This window comes from Cervus canadensis, chromosome 21 (genome assembly GCF_019320065.1).
Source record: "Cervus canadensis isolate Bull #8, Minnesota chromosome 21, ASM1932006v1, whole genome shotgun sequence".
NCBI lineage: Eukaryota > Metazoa > Chordata > Mammalia > Artiodactyla > Cervidae > Cervus > Cervus canadensis.
In genome coordinates, this window is record NC_057406.1 from 15,415,456 (window position 1) to 15,435,013 (window position 19,558).

The following is a 19,558-nucleotide window of genomic DNA, read 5'->3' on the forward strand; positions in this document are numbered from 1 at the left end:
TCAATACGGACACTCATATTAGGAATGCATATTCTATATACCCCTCGCACCTTGGCACAGAGAATACTGCCTGTAAGCGGTGTAGGGAGGGAGGGCATCAGTTCCCATCTAAGGCGCTGTCAGCTGTGCCCCTTGGCCTGGCCTGCTGGTTTTATCTATCTCACGTGACTTGGTGCCTCTCAGCTGGAATCCTCAGCTCCTCCACCCAACCTCACCCTTCCCAGCTCTGCCTAGAGAAGGACACACCTCCGATCAGCTGCCTGGCTGCCAGTGCCTGCCAGCACCTCATTAACCCAGATGGCCCCCGCCCCGCCCTGAGAGGTGTGGGCTGGGCAGAGTTCAGGGATCAGGGGAATCTCCCTGACCTTCCCACCTGTGGGGAAAGGCAGCAGGGACTTGCGGTTCCCTACTACGCCAGCCCCAGAAGTTACCCTCATGCCGTACTGGACAGACACTTCTGGTCCTCAGAGCTCCGCTCCTGGACAGACACCTCGTTAGCTGCGGGGTCCAGCTAGGGACTTGATGGGGTCATCTGCACTGGGGCAGAAACCAAGGCTCAGAGGAGAAATGGGACTCAAGCCAGGGAACTTCTCTGGCAGTCCAGCAGTTAGGACTCCCCGCTTTCACTGCTGAGGGCGCAGGTTCAATCCCTGGTCGGGGAACTGAGATGCTGAAAGCTGCGTGGTGCAGCCAGAAAAAAGAGGGAGGGGTGTGAGGGAAGGTGGGGGTCAGCCAGGAAGAAAGACACTATCCAGGCGTCCCCACCGCCACCCCAGCTCCACCCAGTAGAGGCCAACCCGCCAACCTCTCAAGTCCTTAGGCTGCTTTCAGCTCCCTGAGCTGGTTCCCCTCTCAGCCTATCACAGGTCTTTTCTCCACAGCACCGAAGGACAAGGGAGACTGTGAGGGGAACCATCTAAGGAGGCCAGAGCAGAACACATAGAACACAGGAGCCCCGCCTCCTAGCCCACACACTCCTGCCGGCCACTCCCCCAGCTTCTAGACTCCAGCTTCCCCTGGGAACCTTGCCTCCCAGAGGGGCTGAAGACAGGCCCTGGGGCAGGGGCAGGTGGAGATTGGATCTCAGCCTAGAGGGAAGTGAAAGGGTTAACGCCCTCATGTCCACTGGGCCAGTCCAGCCAGCTCTCCCCAGAGCCTGTAAGTCCGGGCTTGCCTCTGGTCTCTCAATTTCAACTCTATTCTTACTCCCTCCACTTCCTTCCTAGAGACACTGGGAGGGCATCCTTGGCACCAGCAATGTCTGGGGTGTCATTTAATACTGCCAGTAATCACCACCTCCTGTTTACTGGCTGTCTTTCCCTCATGGCTAGTCTTGTTATCTCTAGGTTTGTCTGTCTTTCACACACACACACACGGATGGAAAAAAGGTTTCTCTCCATCCCAGTTCCTGCCCCATCCTACTCCTCTCCCTAAAACTGATCCGAATCAACTGGAAAGCAGGAAACAGGAGATAAGGATGTACAGAGCTGGAGGTACCAATTGCTCTTCTGAACTACAAGAGCAATCACATCACAGCAAGCTCAGAACAAGAGAGTACTTGGAGGGCAAATAGGAGAAAGGTGGACGAAACTAGAAAGCATCAAAGGATAAAGATCCCTCTTCCACATCAAACACAGCCGTCGCAGTCAGTGAGGACTGGAACACCTGAGATTACTGGTGGGTTCAATAAGCCAGCAATACAGTGAGAGAGGGAACTTTTGAAAGTGTCCGTATACCTCACCACATAGCCGACTCAGGAGGAAGACCACGGACACGGTGCAGGGCGGGAGCCATTGCATTCAGACCTGCCCCCACCTCCCTCCTACCCTCCAATGTGTCTTTGGCTCCCTGAGTGTGAGATGACAGTGACCACACATCTATGGACACTTCTGATTTCTGATATCCAGTATTTCTGTCAGACTATGTGTCCTGATTGGGAATGTGAAGTGTGCCCTTCCTTAAACTGTGTCTCTTTTATTAGTGGCCGTAGATGTTCAGACGCCCTCTTGAAGGCGGGAGTGTGGCTGTTTGCCAATAAAGAGTGGGGTCCGCCCACCCCCAGACTTGGTTAGTGGGAGAAGTGTTGGGCCAGCCTCAGCCTGGCATGAGGCGCCATCCCTGGAGCAAAGGTGAAGTCCAAACTTCCACCAAATGGCTGGAGCCGACAAGCAGAGATAAGGGTCACACTTTGGACTCTGCTGCCAGAAGGGGGCAGTGCCCCCGGGGTCCCTGATCCCCGAGGTCCCTTCTGCTGCCGGTCCTGCTCTCCTGCCTGGTTAAAGGAGGAAGAGGAGGCCGAGGCCGGGGCACGGGGCTAGCCGGCCACTCACCGACGCGGAAAGCGAGGTGGGCACCTGAAGCGGGTCACTCAGTAGTTACCACCGCCGACCCGGAGGGCAGCGCGCGAGGGTGACAGGCCGGACTGGGTGGGTGGAGACTTCAGGGGCGAGGGAAAGAGAGGAGGGGGCCCTGCGGAGCGAGGCAGAGCCGCCCGGGGCCCAGGGACCGAGGGCGCCCGCCGCGCGGCGGGTCGGATACCCGCAGGAGAGGGAGGAGCCAGCCCGCCGCGCCGCCCCCGCCCCGCCCCCGCCCTCCCGGCCCGGCTCCGCGCAGCCCGGGTCCCGCGGGCCGCTCGGTCCCAGACCCGGCCGGGCCGCGCGGCGGGCATCGCCGGGGAAGCCGTCGTCGGAGACCGCGGGGCTGGCGGCGCGGGCAGCGGGCGCCGGCTCACCTGCGGGCACAGGTGAGCGGCGGGAGGACGGGGCGGGACGGGAGGCTGGGGCCGCGGGCCCCAGAGGAAGGGAAGCGGGTCAAAGCTCAGAAGGGACGCGGGGCTGCGGGGAGAAGGACTCGGAGCCCAAGGAGGGAGGGTTATTGGGAGACAAGGAACGCTGCTCTCCCCAGCTCATAAATCAGAGGAAAGTTTAGGGGAGGGCGGAGCGGGGTTCCGGGGCCCACCTGGAGCGACACCCCCACTGGCCTAGGCGGTCTCTCCTCTCCAAGCCCCGCCCACCCAGAGAGCGGGGAGGCCTCTACCGAGGTTTAGGGGAGGGGAGGGAGCCCCCCGCGGGTCTCCCAGCCTCACCGAGGAACTCCCAGAGGCTGGAGAAACCCAACAGAGCCCGCTCCCTCTCTGCTCATCTCTAAGGCCAGAGGTCTAAGACCTGCCCATGGCCTGAGGGTCCAGGTAAGGGGTGGGGCGTTCCTTTCCGGGGGGGTGTGTGTGTTAGTCACTCAGTCGTGTCCCATTCTTTGCGACCCCATGGACTGTAGCCTGCCCATGGAATTCTCCAGGCAAGAATACTGGAATGGGTTGCCAGAGAGTAAATATCTCAGACTTTGAAGCCGCTGCGGTCTCTGTCATAGCTAGCAGGGAGAAAGTTACAACTGGCCTAGGAGGGAACGTGTCTGTGATCCCATAGCGCTTTCTTTAGGGGCATGGAAATTTGAATTGAATATAATCTTCCTGTGTTGTTAACTATTCTTCTTTTTCATGATTTTATTTACTTTTTAAAATTTATTCTTCTTTTGACTTTTCCAACTATTTAAACATGTAAAACAGCCATTCTTAGCTTGTGGACTGTGCAAAAACAGGTAGCAGATCTGGCTGTTTTCACTGCCCCTGCCCAAACCCCCCCCCCAACTTCCCACCCCCACCCCCACTCCTGTGTATTGGGGAGGGAAGGGTGTTGCTAGGTGCAAGGGGCATCCCCCTCACCTGGGGGCACCCAGGAAGCAGGGAACCTGTCTGTGACCCTTGCTCCCAGCTACTCTTTAGGATGTCAGCATCCTTTGAAGCCAGTGCAGGAACTGGTACCCCAAGTGTGCACATGTGAATGAGGGGGTATGGTTCCAAGGGGCTTTCTGCCCAACATGTGGGAGTGTACCCAACCCTCACCAAGTCCTAGATGAGGCCACTGTACTCCCCCAACAAGCAAACTGGGCTCTCCCCCTCCCTTCTGCTTCTTCCCCACCCCCCACCCCCCCCCCCCACCGCCTCTGTCTCCAGCCTGGCACCTTCCACTAACTAAGGCTGGCCCTTCCATCCTTATATTCTCTCTGCAGCCTCAGGGGGCCCCTTTCCCCTGCACATTGGAGTGATGAGCCTTTGCAGGTGACCCAGGAGAGAAGGGATGCAGGCCTTAGGTCCTCCCGATAAGAGTCCCCTCCAAGGGCTGGTGGCCTCCCGCATTGAGACCTATGGAGGCAGGTATCGGGCCTCGGTCGTGAATCCTCCAGGCAATGTCAATACCCGAGGAGGCCTTTTGCTGGTGAGTCCAGGCCATGCCCCAAAGGTGACCTGGGCAGGGCAGGCGGGAGGACACCCGGGCTTTAAGTCTCTGTCCCCTTGCCAGGCCTTGGGCGGCACTCTTCCCAGACCACACCCGTCTTCTCTCCTGGGTTGTGAGGGAGAGGACGGTTGTGTGGGCCCAGGGTCCCGGGACTCCACACCCACCCCAGACAGACGGGGCAGGTGAGGCAGAGAGCCAGGAGGGGCCAGGCCCTTGTTGCTGTTGGAGGCATGGAGCTGGGGGTGGTAGTTCACCAAACCCAGGGTTCAGGGCCTCCATACTCCCACCTCTACTAGGGAAGAGCTTGTGAGCGGCTCCCTGAGACCTGCCTTCCTCTGAGTCAGGCCTGGAGGAAGAGCAAAGGTTCAAGGTGTCCCTACTCTATAGGTGGAGAGGGGTGTGGGGGCCTGCCTTGGCTCCAGCCTGGCTCCACCCCACTGGCCAGCCTCCAGAGCTGACCAAGGAAAGGGGCGTGGAGGCCAAGCGGTCTTTCCCTTGGCCTCCCTCCACCTTGAGGTCAATTCTGCTTCCAGCCGGGGGTATCCCTCGTCTGACTGGAGAAGGGTTTGGTCATGGGACACCACTGAGGGCGAAAAGGGAGACTAGGAAATCTATGGCGTAAGTGAGGCCACAGGCAGGTCAAGGAATGTGACCAGGCCTGCCCAGGAGGGACTGCTGGCCCAAGCCCCAACTTCTCCCACAGAAGGGCAGCCACTCCCAACGGGATGCGAGGGCACACATGTGTGTGCCCTCACCCCTACGTGTGTAGGTCGCAGAGTGCGTGTGCACCGGGCCCTGTGCACACACATGGCCAGAGTGTAGGGAGTACATGGGAGCTGGGGACACTGGGGCACATGCAGAGCCCAGTCGCGTACATGCCTCTGCGCCTGCTCTGCACGAGGCCATTTCTACCCCCGGCCCCTCTGCCCTGCCTGACTGGCTCCTGCCCATCTAGGCAGCCTCCCTGGCAGCGGCCACTGTGACTCAGGGCCGGAGCGGCTCACACTAAACTGGTTTTAGGGGAGTGGTGAGCCAGCCCAACTTGCAGGCAGGTGTAGGGGACGCTGTCCAGAGCTAAGCCGGGCCCCACTCTGCCTCTCTGGGACCTCTGTGGGAAGGGGGCACGCCCAGAGCTCCCCCTGCTCTTCCTCCAGGATCCCAGCCGCCGACTCCTCCAGGGCTACGTCCCCTTCACCACGGGTTCTGGCCCGGCCCGACGCCTGTCTCCCCTGAGGCTTCGAGAACCAGTGCCCGAGAAGACGCAAGGAGGTCTCTTTGGGGTCGGGACACCTCACTCCCCCAAACTCAAGGTGAGGGATCCCTCTCCTCCCATCACCGAGCTCCCAGCCTGAGCTTCGATCAGAGCTGAGAACACCAGTGCCCCTCCAAGAAGCCAAGTGCAGCTCTGTCTAGAGACCCTCTCAGGGGAGCTTCTCCCAGCCAGGCTGTCTCATAAGAATGTCCGCTTTACGGGCAAGTGTCCAAATATTCCTGGGACCGCTGGTTCCCTAAGCCCCCTTCTGGTCCCCACCTGAAGGTCCCTCTGAAGGGGTCTGACTCAGGAGAGACCTGGAAACTGTCTTTCTGATTAGGGAGCCCGGAGTCAGGAACCTTCCTGCAAACAAGGCGCCTCTCCATCCGGGTTCCAGCCTTGTGCCGACCCCTGCTGTAACCCCAGCCAGGGTTGATCCTCGCCCCCTGCCGGGCCTGCATGTCCCCACTCATGCTTAGGGCTGCTTGCCACCTCCCATTCACACACACACAAACACAGAGACACACGCATATGATAACTTATGGTGAACGATGTCAGATTCAGGATCTCTGAAGATTTAGCTTCAGGACCAGGGACCAGGCTTGATCACTCAAGAGCTTTTGTGTAGCAGAGTTTTATTAAAGTGAAAAGGGACAGAGAGAGCTTCTGACACAGGCATGAGAAGGGGGACAGAGAGTGTCCCCCTCCCTAGTCTTATCAGGGCCCTATATAGTTTTACCAGACCCACTCCCACAACATACATATTAAGATTAGAACTAACAATAGAAAGGTCTTACCAGACTCACTCCCACAATATGTCTTAAGATAACAAGATTAGTCAGAAGGTTCTTGTTAAGGGGAAACATGCCCTCAAGCAAGATACACTGTTATATTGACTAAGAAAAAACAATGTAGAAAGTTTGTCCTTTCTCCTTGAGAGCCCCAGACCCCTTTCTCCTTCTGGAGTGCTCTAGACCCCTTTCTCCTCAAGGGCCCCAGACTCCTTATCAACCCACCTAAAGACGAGCTCTCCCACATACACGCACGCATGCACACACGCAGCCCTTGCCCGGCCGGGTGGTCCAGGCGCCAGGACTAATCCCCTCTCGGTGCCCCCAGGAAGTCACCAAGGCCCACGAGCTGCAGGTGAGGCTGCATACCTTCAGCATGTTTGGGATGCCCCGCCTGCCCCGGGAGGACCGGCAGCACTGGGAGATCGGGGAGGGCAGCGACAACAGTGTGGCCATTGAGAAGTCCTGGAAGGAGCTGGTGCCTGGGCATAAGGTGAGCCTGTCCCCGTGGGGTCCGAGACACACACACACACCCCCCTCACCTCTGGCCTGGAGGAGGGAAAGGCCGTGGGAAGTGGGGTCCGCGGGGACAGTACTTAGAGGCATGTCACTGAAGCTTCAGATCGGGGCCCCACCACGTATTAGTGAGACCCCGCCAGGTACTAGTGAGGCCCCGCCAGGTACTAGTGAGGCCCCACAGGTACTAGTGAGACCCCGCCAGGTACTAGTGAGACCCCCACCAGGTACTAGTGAGACCCCCGCCAGGTACTAGTGAGGCCCCACAAGGTACTAGTGAGGCCCCACAAGGTACTAGTGAGACCCTGCCAGGTACTAGTGAGGCCCCACAAGGTACTAGTGAGACCCTGCCAGGTACTAGTGAAACCCCGCCAGGTACTAGTGAGGCCCCACATACTAGTGAGACCCCACCAGGTACTAGTGAGGCCCCGCCAGGTACGAGTGAGACCCCACCAGGTACTAGTGAGGCCCCGCCAGGTACTAGTGAGGCCCCACATACTAGTGAGACCCCGCCAGGTACTAGTGAGACCCCACCAGGTACTAGTGAGACCCCGCCAGGTACTAGTGAGACCCCCGCCAGGTACTAGTGAGGCCCCACATACTAGTGAGACCCCGCCAGGTACTAGTGAGACCCCGCCAGGTACTAGTGAGGCCCCGCCAGGTACTAGTGAGGCCCCACATACTAGTGAGACCCCGCCAGGTACTACTGAGGCCCCACAAGGTACTAGTGAGGCCCCACAAGGTAGTAGTGAGACCCCGCCAGGTACTAGTGAGGCCCCACATACTAGTGAGACCCCGCCAGGTACTACTGAGGCCCCGCCAGGTACTAGTGAGGCCCCACATACTAGTGAGACCCCGCCAGGTACTAGTGAGGCCCCGCCAGGTACTAGTGAGACCCCACCAGGTACTAGTGAGACCCCACATACTAGTGAGACCCCACCAGGTACTAGTGAGGCTCCGCCAGGTACTAGTGAGACCCCACATACTAGTGAGGCCCCGCCAGGTACTAGTGAGACCCCCACATACTAGTGAGACCCCCACATACTAGTGAGACCGCGCCACATACTAGTGAGACCTTGGACAAGACAACAAGCCTCTGCATGCCTTGGTCGCCTCATGACATGAGGATGACAAATACCCCCTCCACACTGGAAGACTGGGAGGTTAAAGGCTGTCTAGGACGCAGATCCAGTAGCATTTAGCAGATGGCGGCAGCTGGTCTTGTAATCGTTCACCAGCCCCATCCCCACCCAGGAGATGAGCCGGGAGCTCTGCCACCAGCAGGAGGCCCTGTGGGAACTACTGACCACGGAGCTCATCTACGTGCGGAAGCTCAAGATCATGACGGATGTGAGCCCCCACCCACCTGCCCAGCGACCCCGGCCCTGGCCCTCGAATCACCCCCCATCATCCAGACCAGGACGGGACAGGGTTGTTGGAGAGGGAGGGGCAGGATGCCTAGAGCCCTCTGCCCAGGGTCTTGGGAGAGAGGTTTGCGGTACTGAAGATGGGGGTGGGGATGCTGTGAAGGGTGAGGCTGGGGTCCGAGAGGAGGAGGCCAGGTGCTAAGACCCTCCCTCTCCCTGCATCTAGCTCCTAGCTGCGGGTTTGCTGAACTTGCAGCGCGTGGGTCTGCTGACGGAAGTGAGTGGGCACTTGGTGTGGGGTGGGGGGACAGATCGGTGTGGGTGGACTGAGCCCGGGGTCTGAGGGGGGCAAGGTCACAGAGAACTGAAATGCTACTGCCCCATCTACTAGGACCTCCACCTCCCGCCCTCCCCACTCCGCTTCTTGCTCTAGACCCCAGCCCCCACCACCCAGGCTCAGCTGGCCTTGCCTGTCCGTGGCCAGTGCAGCCCACGGGTCACCTGCCCAGGCATGTGGCTCAGTGCCCCTCCCTCCCCTAGGTGTCAGCTGAGACTCTGTTTGGAAACGTCCCCAGCCTGATTCGAGCCCACCGGAGCTTCTGGGAAGAGGTGCTGGGGCCCACCCTAGAGGAGACACGAGCCTCAGGCCAGCCTCTGGACCCAGTCAGCCTGCAAGACGGCTTCCTGACGGTGAGGAGGGGACAAGGGCCACTTCAGATGGGGTGGAACTGGGAGGGCCCCGAGGGGTCCTGTTCGCAGGGCAAGCCCTTGCCGCCAGAATCCTGATGTGATTCAAGCGAGTCCAAAGACATGGCCCTTAGCCCCAAATACCAGTTCATCCTGCCTTCGTTTCACCAGTATGACTTCTGTTCCCAGGGCTCTTTGGGCTTCTGAACATCCCAGAGGGCAGCTGTCTCAGGGAAGGGCTACACACATCATGAAATCTGATGTCCGGGACAGAGATCCAGGGACAAGCATCAGGGAACAAGACTGGGGCCTTAGTGACTTGTCCCTTGGGAGCCCGGGGGGAGGGGATGTGAAAGAGTACAGGGCACTGGCAAGCAAGAGGCCCAGGCTCCAACCTCCACCCAGTTCCCCAGCCAGGGGGGCGTGGCCTTGCCCAGCTGGGTTGGGGTAGAGAGGTGGGGGCACAGTCTCCTGGGGGCCTTCTGTGGCCCCCTTCTCCAGGGCAGGGCTCTGGGCAAGCCTCAGGTCGCCACTCCACAGCTGGGCTGAAATGGGATCTGCAGCTCCCTGACAGCGATCCTGCTGAATTATTGATGGTGGGTGAAGTCCAGAGCAGCGGGACACCGAGGGGGCTGAGGATGGAGCTCAGAGGGCAGCAGCGGGTCGACCCCTCAGGACCTCAACTCCTCCTTGGAGTCCAGGGAGCCGGGCTGGAAGTTGAGGACCGTCTGGATTGGCAGGCACTGGACGGAGGGTCTAGGCCAGGCTGCTCCACGTGTTGTGTGCGGCTGGAGCTGGTATCTCATCCCGCCTTCCCCTGCCCGCTCCCCGCCCCCACACCTGTCTCTCCAGTGCAGCCAGCGCTTCCAGCCCTACGTCCTATACTGCCTGCGAGTGAGGCAGACCATGGCCTATGCCCGGGAGCAGCAGGACCACAACCCTCTCTTCCACGTCTTCGTGCAGGTGAGAGAAGAGTTGCTGGGGAAGGGGGACACCGCGGACCTTGGTCCAAGGCAGGAGGGTAGCCTGCAGTCCCTGACCCCTGCCCCACTTCCCTGGCAGTGGTGTGAGAAGCACAAGCGCTCGGGGAGGCAGATGCTGGGAGACCTGCTCATCAAGCCCCACCAGCGCATCACCAAGTACCCACTGCTGCTCCAGGCTGTGCTCAAGAGGACCCCCAAGCCCCAGGCCCGGGAGGCCCTGACCGCCATGGTAGAGGGCTGACCCCTGCGGGAGGGGGGCTGTCGGGGGCTGGTGTGTGGGGGGCGCAGCTCCTGTAGCCCTTGAGCTCTCCTTCCGCCTGCGTATGTGCCCGTGTGGCGCTGATGTCGTCGGTGGGTGGGATGAACCGGCGAGGAGCTGAGCCGTCTTCCTCCGCACCCTCCCACTCCCGCTCTTCCAGATCGCAGCGATGGAATCGTTCCTGCGGCACATCAACAAGCAGGTGCGCCAGGGCGAAGAGCAGGAGAGCTTGGCGGCTGCGGCCCGGCGCGTCGGGCCCTACGAGGTGCTGGAGCCGTCCAGCGAGGAGGTGGAGAAGGTGAGAGAGACAGCGGGAAGGGGGCTTCGGGAAAGTACGGCCCCCAGGGCTGGAGGGGGAGGGGCAGAGGTGCCAAGGGCTACGCGTGTGGCCACCTTTCCTCTGGGGGGGGGGGGTCCCCGGGGCGGGGTGGGGGGTGAACCGGAGGCACTCCTCCAAGGGGCGGGGTTCCCAGTGCCCGCTCTGCCCACTGCACCCTCAGAACCTGCGACCGTTCTCCACCCTGGACCTGATGACCCCCATGCTGGGGGTCGCTCCGGAGCACACCAGGCAGCTGCTGCTCGAGGGGCCCGCGCGCGTGAAGGAGGGGCGTGAAGGGAAGGTGAGGGGCGGGGAGGATGGGAGGGAAGGTGAGGGGCGGGAGGGCGAGGCCCTGGGAGCCAGGCTGGATCAGAGGCTGGGAATGGGAGGAGGGGCTGTGTGTGCGTGTGTGTGCCTATGTGTGTGTGTGTGTATGTATCTCTGTGTGTGTATCTCTGCCAGTGTCCATGTGTCTGTGTGTATGTCCATGTCTGTGTGTCCATGTGTCTGTGTGTGTCCATGCGTCTCTCTGTGTGTCTGTGTATATCTTTGTGTGTGTCTGTGTCTGTATTCTCTGTGTGTGTGTCTGTGTCTGTATGTGTGTCCATGTGTCTCTGTGTGTATCTTTATGTGTGTCTGTGTGTGTGTTTTTGTCTGTGTGTGTCCATAGGTCTCTCTCTCTGTGTCTCTGTGTCTGTGTGTGTCTTTGTGTGTGTGTCTCTTTGTGTGTGTCTGTATATTTGTCTGTGTCTGTGTGTGTGTCTATGTCTGTGTGTGTGTCCATGTGTCTCTATGTGTGTCTCTATGTCTGTGTCTGTGTCTGTGTGTCTCTGTGTGTGTCTATGTCTGTATTCTATGCGCGTGTGTGTCTACGTGTGTGTGTCCATATGTCTCTCTCTGTGTCTATGTCTGTATTCTATGTGTGTGTGTGTCTATGTGTGTGTGTGTCCATATGTTTCTCTGTGTGTGTCTATGTCTGTATTCTATGTGTGTGTGTGTCTATGTGTGTGTGTCCATATGTCTGTGTGTATCTTTTTGTGTGTCTGTGTGTGTGTCTATGTCTGTGTGTGTCCATATGTCTCTCTCTGTGTCTCTGTGTGTCTATGTCTGTATTCTATGTGTGTGTGTGTCTGTGTATGTGTGTCCATATGTTTCTCTGTGTGTGTCTGTGTCTGTGTCTGTGCCTATATCTGTGTGTGTGTCCGTGCATCTCTCTGTGTGTGTCTGTGTGTGTTGGGACGAGGACATGGTTCTGGCCTTGCTCTGCTGGTTGCTGTGACCCACGTCAGCCACTGTCTTTCCTGTAAAGAGACGTGCCCACACTGAGGGGCTCCCAGCTGTCAGTTCCGCTGCTCTCTGTTGCCCGCACACCCATGCCTGACCCCTGTCCCTCCAGCCCTGCTCCAGCTGACCCTTGAATCTCTCTTTGCGCGCCCTTAGCTGGATGTATACCTGTTCCTGTTCTCTGATGTGCTCCTGGTGACCAAGCCCCCTCGCAAGGCGGACAAACCCAAGGTTATCCGCCCACCCCTCATGCTGGAGAAGCTTGTGTGCCGGCCACTCCGTGATCCCAGTGAGTCTCCCTCTTCTGTCTCCCTCCCCCTCGGCCGCAGAAGCGGAGGTGGGGTTGGGGATCAGATGAGGCCCAGCCCTGGAAGCAGACCTTTTCCTGCCCCCAGGCAGCTTCCTGCTGGTCCACCTCACTGACTTCCAGTGTGTCTCCAGCGCCCTCACTGTCCACTGTCCCAGCGCTGCCGACCGGGCCCGGTGGCTGGAGAAGACCCAGCAGGCCCAGGTATGTGATGCTGGGCGCCGGGCTGGGGAGGGCGCTGGAGCTCAGACACAGGAGGGGAGGATCAAGGAGGAGAGGAGAGAGAAGCTAGGGGAGAAGCACTCAGCTTCAGACCAGACCTTCTGCCCCTCTGGTGTGCCCTCAGAGGAAGACATAGCCTTGACCATCCTTAAGAGCACAGAAGAAGGAATTTCCTGGTGGTCCACTGGATAGGACTCTGCGCTTTCACTGCCAAGAGCATGGGCTCAGTCCCTGGTCTGGGAACTAAAATCCCACAAGCCATGGGACACAGCCGAAAAAAAAAAAAGTATAAAAGAAAAAAGAGCCTAGAAGAAAGCTTTTGGCCAGCTTGGGTGCCTATCTCTGGGCCAGCCAAGACACACTTCCCTGAAGGTTTTGAGGCTGAATTAACTGCTGAACTTGGGCTTCCAGTCAGCAGAGGGGCACTTGCTGCATACAAAAGGCAAGGGGCTGGGGAATCAGAAAAGTATAAAATGCCATTTCTGCCCTCACGGAATACACGCCACAGCCCATCTAGACAAATGAGTATACATGTAACAGAAATGTGTGGAAGGAACGGAGCAGAGCGTGGTTCGCTCTGTCTGGGGGTTGGTTGCGACAGGGACTGTGCAGAGGGTAGGGATGATGAGAAGGCTTCAAAAGGAGCTACTGTCTGAGCCCAGTTGGTGGATATCTTGGGGCACATTGAGGGAATGAGGTGGGTGGGAAAAACATTCCAGATGAAGAGCAGAGTGTGCGAAGGTCGGAAATTGGAGGCAGTCGTGTGTGTTAAGACCATCACCAGCCTAGTGGGCGGCGTTACCAGGGTATCCAGCACAAGGGCAGTGCCCTGCCAGATCACGTGGTCTCCAGATGCCATGCTCAGGGTACTTGAACTTTGTCCTGTAAATGACACAGAGCCCGTGAAAATGTTAACCCAGTGAGTGACCCTGGGCAGATTCCTGCAACAAAAACTAGAGGAGTTCAAAAGCAGCGAGACCCAAATGGAGCTATAGTTTTGAAAATATTTATTTATTTATTTGGTTGGTTGGTTGGTTGGTTGTGCCAGTTCTTAGTTGTGGCATGGGGAATCTTTAGTTAGTTGCAGCATGTGAGTTCTAGTTCCCTGACCAGGGATTGAACCCGGATGCCCCCTGCATTGGGAGCATGGAGTCTTAGCCACTGGACCACCAAGGAAGTTCCCCAAATGCAGCTGTGTTGCTTACCACTTGGTGCCTTAAAATGACAGAAGTGTACTCCATCCCAGTTCTGGAGGCTGGAAGTTGAAAATCAAGGAGTCCTTGCCAGGGCTCTAGGGGGCATCCTTCAATGCCTCCTCTAGCTCAAAGGGGCTCCAGGTGATCCCTAACCTATGGCAGCATCACTCCACTCTCTGCCTCTGTCTTCACATGGTCCAGCTCTCTGTTTGTCTCTGTGTCCCAGTATCCCTCTCTTGTCTCTTAGACACTGCTCATTAGCCCCAAATCCAGGATGACCTCATCTCGAGATCCTTCACTTAGAATCTGTGCACATCTGCAGAGACCCTTCTTCCAAACAAAGTCACCCACATTCACAGGTTCTGGGAGTCAGGACCTAGACCTGTCTGTCTGGGCCCACTATTCAACCCACTATGGGAACAGAATGCCCGAAGAAGAGGGAAGCAGACTTCCCTGGTGGTCCAGTGGTTGAGGATTCACCTTGCATTGCTAGGGTTGTAGGTTCAATCCCTGATCCGGGAATTAAGATCTCACATGCCACAGGGTGCCACAGTGCCATAGTGAAATATCTCGAATGACACAATAAAAATCCTTCATGCTGCAACTAAGACCTGACCCAGCTAAATAAATAAATAAACTTTTTTTTTTTTTTTTTTTTAAAGAAGAGGGAAGATTTGAGTTGGACTTTAAGGATGGGAAGACCCCAGGTAGAAGACTCAAGGGAGAAATTGGGCTGGATTTATTTGGGGAGGGGGGGACAGTAAGCATGCCTTCTGAGTCTGGAGGGAAGGGTTTTGTGTGGAGCCAGTGATGACAGGCCGAGTTCTACAGGGACCCCAGGGCCTGCAGAAGAGTGTGGACTGAACAAGTCTAAATTTAGTTAGCAGGTTGACACAAGAGTTGCCATAGATTCTTGAGCAAGGGAAGGCCACGGTGAAATCTGTGTGTCTGGTCTTAAATTGTTAGGTGGCCATGTGACAGGTGGGCTGGGAGAGGGAGAGTGGTGGCAGGAGATTTACCATACTAGTGTGGGTATGAAACATTGAGGTTGAGTGCCTTGGCCTTAGGGACAGGATGCGAAAAAGAAGAAAGGACCTAAAGAAGAAAGAAGAGACAGGTGAGCCTTACGGAGACTAAGAGAAGCCTACATTGAATGCATGGTTCAGACCCCAACTCTGCCTCTTACTGACTGGGTGACCTTGGGGGAGTTATGAGGCTCATCTTCCATTTCTTCACCTGAAAAATGGATTTAAATAATAACAGTCCTTGTCTCACAGGGAAGATTCAAAGAAACCATTCAGATTAAGCAGGCAATGTGGTGCCAGCTTGTGGTAACTCAGATCCACAAGGACAAAGGATGACGTGCTTGCAAGGTTCCTGTGTGAAAAGTTGCCTTGGCAAAGACAACTGAAATCATCAGAAAGGGAAACCTGTTTGTTTAGTTGCTGCTTCCTGGCAGGGGTGGGGCTGGGGTAGTGAGGTTTAGTTTTAAACAGAAGCCTTTGGAAATGAAGTCGTAGGAGACAGCCAAGTGGAGATCTCTTAGCAGTGCAAGTGTGCTCAGTTGTGTCCAACTCTTTTTGCGACCCCATGGACTGTAGCCCACCAGGCTCCTCTGTCCATGGGATTCTCCAGGCAAGAATACTGGGATGGGTTGCCATTTCCTTCTCTAGGGGATCTTCCCCACCCAGAGATGGAACCCACATCTCTTGCATCTTCTGCATTGGCAGGTGGATTCTTTACCACTGAGCCACCTGCGAAGCCCAGAGATCTAAGGGCTTGTGGGGGGTTTGTGGAAATGTGGAAACAGACTGGAGTTCAGGTGAGAGAGAAGGATGAACTATGAAAGTTGCTAAGAGAGAAAATCCTTAAAAAAAAAAAAAGTCCTTTTCTCAAAGAAAAAAATGTTTGTGACAACATATGGTGATGGTTATTAACTAGACTCTTTGGGGATCATTTCGTAATTTGGGGTTAGGGCTAGGGTGGAGCTTCCCAGGTGAATCCGTGGTAGAGAATCCACCTGCCAATGCAGGAGATGCAAGAGATGTAGGTTGGATCCCTGGGTGCCAAACATCAAGCAGGCTGCCCCAGCCCTGCCCCGACCCCAAGACCAGCTCCTCCCACCTCGTTTCCCTCATCACACTCAGGTCATTGGACTTGGCCTGGCGTGGTGGTCTCCTGCCCCCAGGAACCATCACCCTGGCTCTGACCAACATACCAAGTCTTATGAGACCGCTGAGAATCCTCGCAGGAAACAGTGACTGGGAAGCCAGGGTGGGAAAATTGGAAATAGGAGCCTGAGGTCATTTTCCTGTCTCTGTTCATCCATTTCTCCAACATGTCTCTTGTACAGACCCAGCTTCCCCTTACCTCGCTGTGTTTCTAGAGAGGCTTTGGGAAGGTCCTGGTGCCTAAGAATTGCGGGTTCATGTACTTAAAGTCTGGGTGGGGTGGGGCCGGAGCATATTCAAATTCCTTAATGAGCCTCAACCAATCAGAGTAGAGCTTGGGGGTGTGGTCTTAGCGGCCCCCGATGTACCAGATGTTATCTCTCAGCTGCTGGACCTTGGGGAAGGAAGGCGTGAGGCTCAGGCAGGAACCGTTTGCTCACCAGCATGGAAGTCCTTCGATATTTGCAGTGATACGGCCATTTCAGTCTGTGCCGGTACCAGCGCTGCCTGCAGCAGCCGCCACCACAGCCTTTTTGCCAAACCTCTGCCTTCAGCCTCTCCAAGGGTTCCGCTGCCGCCTTTCCCCGCCACCAAGAGAAAAGTTGTCCTTGCATCGTTCTTGACCCTTTAAGGCTGCCCTTGAAAAATAGTGCAGTTATTGAACTAGGACTCACAAAGGCTTCTCTCTACCTGTGCGGCCTGGTTCAAGTCCACTCATCTTTCTAAGTCTTGTTTCTCATCTGTAAAATGGGCTAACATCCATGCTTCCACCCTGCCAGGTGGTGATGTATATCCAATATCCATATGCATGTAGAAGGGCTTTCTTTATGAACAACTTCTCAGACATCACTCTTTTATTCTGATGGTGCCCGTAGGAAAATGCTAAGGAGGACGAAATGTGGTATATCCTCTTTCCATTCCTCTTGAAAGGATGTTGCTCTCATCTCTGAGGAACAGCAGAGTCCTCAGCCCAGAACAAAGCATAGCCCTGCCCATCCTGCAGGTAGGAGGAAAAGTAACCTGAGGATCCAGCATCATTCAGAGCAATTATGCCACTATCACCACCAATCAGGAAGGGCTTCTTGAAAGAGAAAACAAGCCAGAGACAGGGCTTGCCAAGGGGCATGAGAGGCAGGAAGAATGGTACAGCTTGGGAAAGGGCACTTCTGTTCCCCCACCTACCCCCAGGACCAGCTCAAGAACTCAAATCTTGGCTCCATCCCACTTTCCCAAGGCATGACCTTGGTAGTTACTTAACCTCAGAGTCTCTGTTTCTCAGGAGTAAAGTTGTTGTAGGTTAGCCCTAAGTCATGTTCAACTCTTTTGCAACCCCATGGACTGTAACCCGCCAGGCCTCTCTGTCCATGGGATTCTCCAGGCAAGAATACTGGGATGGGCTGCCATTTCCTTCTACAAGGGATCTTCCCAGCCCAGGGATTGAACCCGAGTCTCCTGCACTGGCAGGTGGGTTCTTTACCAGTGAGCCACCAGGGAAGTCCTGGGAGTAATGTAGGAGCAAAAAAATCTGCTTCGTAGGGTGGTGAAGATGAAGTAAGATAAAATTGTAAAGCACTTAGCATGGTACCTGGCATACAACAGGTGCTCAATAAAGGAGAGCTCTTAATGAAAGTTTCCACACTCCAGGCCACCCTGCAAAAGCTGAAGGCAGAGGAGTATATCCAACAGAAGAGGGAGCTCTTGGCCCTCTATCGGGACCGAGATGGGGAGTCCCCGAGCACCAGGCCCTCCACACCTTCCCAGGAGGGCTCTCAAAGCAGCACGGAGGGCAGGTAAGAACCACAGGGAGCACAAGTTCTCCCAGGGTAGGGGGGCTGCAGGCTGGGAGGAAAGGAAAGGGAACCTATGAGGCTAGGAATGACAACTTTGGCTGGTGGGGGGTGGGTGGGACCTGACTGAGGAACCCAGGCTATAGTTTGGCACCAGCCCTGTAAAGGACCATCTTTGGGTTAGCCAGCCTTGGGTGGGCACAGAGTAAAGGAAACAGACAGGAGAGGTGCAAACTCCCTGAGAGGAATAGGCTCCCCAGGCCAGGGGTTTTGCAGAATGTCAGGGCTATAGGAACCCGGCTAGTTCAAATCTGGATGGATAATGTGAGAGCTTCATCCAAAATAACACAGTTGCTGAGCATCATGGTTTATTACAGAGGAAAAAAAGACTCCATCCATGGGGGGTGGGGGCGGGGCGGAACTCAGCAGAGCTCAGGAAAGAGCAAATACTTGATAACAAGTTTCTGGACCTGAATGTAGGGGCTAAAATGCCTTAAAGGAGCTTGTGGTCTAGCCAGTGAGATGAGAAAAACAGTCAATGAAGTGCAAAAAGTAAGACCAAAATAAGTTTGAAGGAGGGGCCATTTCTGGATGGAGGGGTCGAGGGAGATTCCCTGGATTTGAACTTGACCCCTCAGCATCTGACTCTGACCATTTGCTATTAACTCTAGGACTTGCGAGTCCTCGACTGTCATCCCGCACCTGGTGGTGACAGAAGACACAGATGAAGATGCCCCCTCGGTACCAGATGACACCTCGGACTCTGGCTATGGCACTCTCATCCCAGGCTCTCCCAAAGAGTCCCACTCCCCGCTGAGCCGTCTACGCTTGAGGGCCCTTCGGCGGGACCCTCGCCTCACCTTCTCCACCCTGGAACTCCGAGATGTCCCTCTGCGTCCCCAGCCTTCTGACCCCCAGGCTCCCCAACGCCGAAGCGCCCCTGTACTGCCCGAGGAAGGTGTCCGGAAAGCAGGCAGTCTTCCCAGGGTAGACCCACCAACCTCGTCTGAGGAAGAAGACCAGACCTCAGTGGGCGAGAATGTGGTGGTGGGAACCTTGCAGAGGGCCCAACTTCGGGGGCAGCTGTCCTCCTCCCCAACCCACGCTGACTCTTCTGAGGAAAGCCCCTGGGAGTCCTCAGGGGATGAAGAAGAAGAGGGGTATCCCTCCCAGGGACCTGACTACACCCCCTCCCCTCACCCCCTCCGGCCCGAGGACATGCTCCGAGAGATCCGCGAGGAACTGGCCAGTCAAAGGATCGAGGGCGTCCCTGAGCCTGGGAACAGCAGGCCTCGGAAGCTGACTCGGGTCCAACTGCAGAGGATGCGAGGGTCTCATGTCATACACCTGGACACACCCCTGACCACGTCGTAAGTGCAGAAAGGAAGCTAGCTTGGGTCAGAGTGGAGGGAAAGGCCAGTGTGGAACCAGCGGGGATGCAAGAGGTGGTGGTCGGTGGTGGAGGGTGAGATGGGTCAACATAGGAGAGCTTCCCAGGTGGCTCAGCAGTAAAGAATCCACCTGCCAATGCAGGAGACATGAGTTTGATCCCTGGGTCAGGAAGATCCCCTACGGAAGGAAATGGCAACCCACTCCAGTATTCTTGCCTGGAAAATTCCATGGACAGAGGAGCCTGGTGGGCTATAGTCCATGAGGTCACAAAGAGTCGGACATGACTTAGACATGACTTAGCCACTGCACAAAGGCAAAAAATAAAGGAGAGCAGGAATGGGGGTGGTGGTGTCATGGCAGGGAGGAGCCTTTAGCCTCACTCTTCACCCACGTCTACCTGACACCTGCTTCTTTCCCTTTCAGAGAGGCGTGAGAATCACGAAAGACCCTTAGCATTTCTCCAGGAGGAAATCTCTTCCGATGAGTGCTGGTCACCACCTCTACCCTGGGACTCTACCTCAAGGACATTTCCCCAGGCATCCTGCCCCTCCTGCTCAGAGGACTTTGGGGATCAAGAACTGTACATTTATGTATCACAGATACCCGGAAGCCCCACATAAAGTTGTGCGTGAAAACCACCGTCCAAGCAGCACTAGATGAGGGCGGAGCAAAGAGAACCTGGGGTGGGGGCCAGGGGCGGTTGTAACAGACTGAGCACACGTGACTCCACCTG

General features: G+C 56.5%; 1 protein-coding gene across 2 annotated transcripts; it reads left to right on the top strand.

The window, feature by feature from the left end:
- Positions 1-2,176: 2,176 nt before the first annotated feature.
- On the top strand, positions 2,177-19,462 carry PLEKHG6 (pleckstrin homology and RhoGEF domain containing G6). 2 transcript variants are annotated; one of them, XM_043440026.1, is made up of 16 exons: positions 2,177-2,346; positions 4,066-4,271; positions 5,447-5,602; positions 6,664-6,828; positions 8,106-8,201; positions 8,445-8,495; positions 8,759-8,908; positions 9,758-9,868; positions 9,968-10,117; positions 10,308-10,445; positions 10,648-10,767; positions 11,907-12,039; positions 12,146-12,261; positions 17,291-17,436; positions 18,105-18,803; positions 19,249-19,434. In XM_043440026.1, exons 2-16 carry the CDS (start codon positions 4,134-4,136, stop codon positions 19,256-19,258), a joined length of 2,379 nt encoding a protein of 792 aa, XP_043295961.1. In that variant the 5' UTR covers positions 2,177-2,346; positions 4,066-4,133; the 3' UTR covers positions 19,259-19,434. The 2 variants fall into 2 exon arrangements, with proteins under 2 accessions (XP_043295961.1, XP_043295960.1); XM_043440025.1 differs by lacking the exon at positions 2,177-2,346 and adding an exon at positions 2,593-2,743 and having other exon boundaries at positions 19,249-19,462.
- Positions 19,463-19,558: the final 96 nt, after the last annotated feature.

Bases quoted from the DNA above. Each gene is read 5' to 3' on its own strand.
- PLEKHG6 (XM_043440026.1), top strand. From the start codon at position 4,134: ATGCAGGCCTTAGGTCCTCCCGATAAGAGTCCCCTCCAAGGGCTGGTG. The intron at 8,909-9,757 runs GTGAGGAGGGGA...CTGTCTCTCCAG, and splicing joins TGCAAGACGGCTTCCTGACG to TGCAGCCAGCGCTTCCAGCC. The intron at 9,869-9,967 runs GTGAGAGAAGAG...CTTCCCTGGCAG, and splicing joins TCTTCCACGTCTTCGTGCAG to TGGTGTGAGAAGCACAAGCG.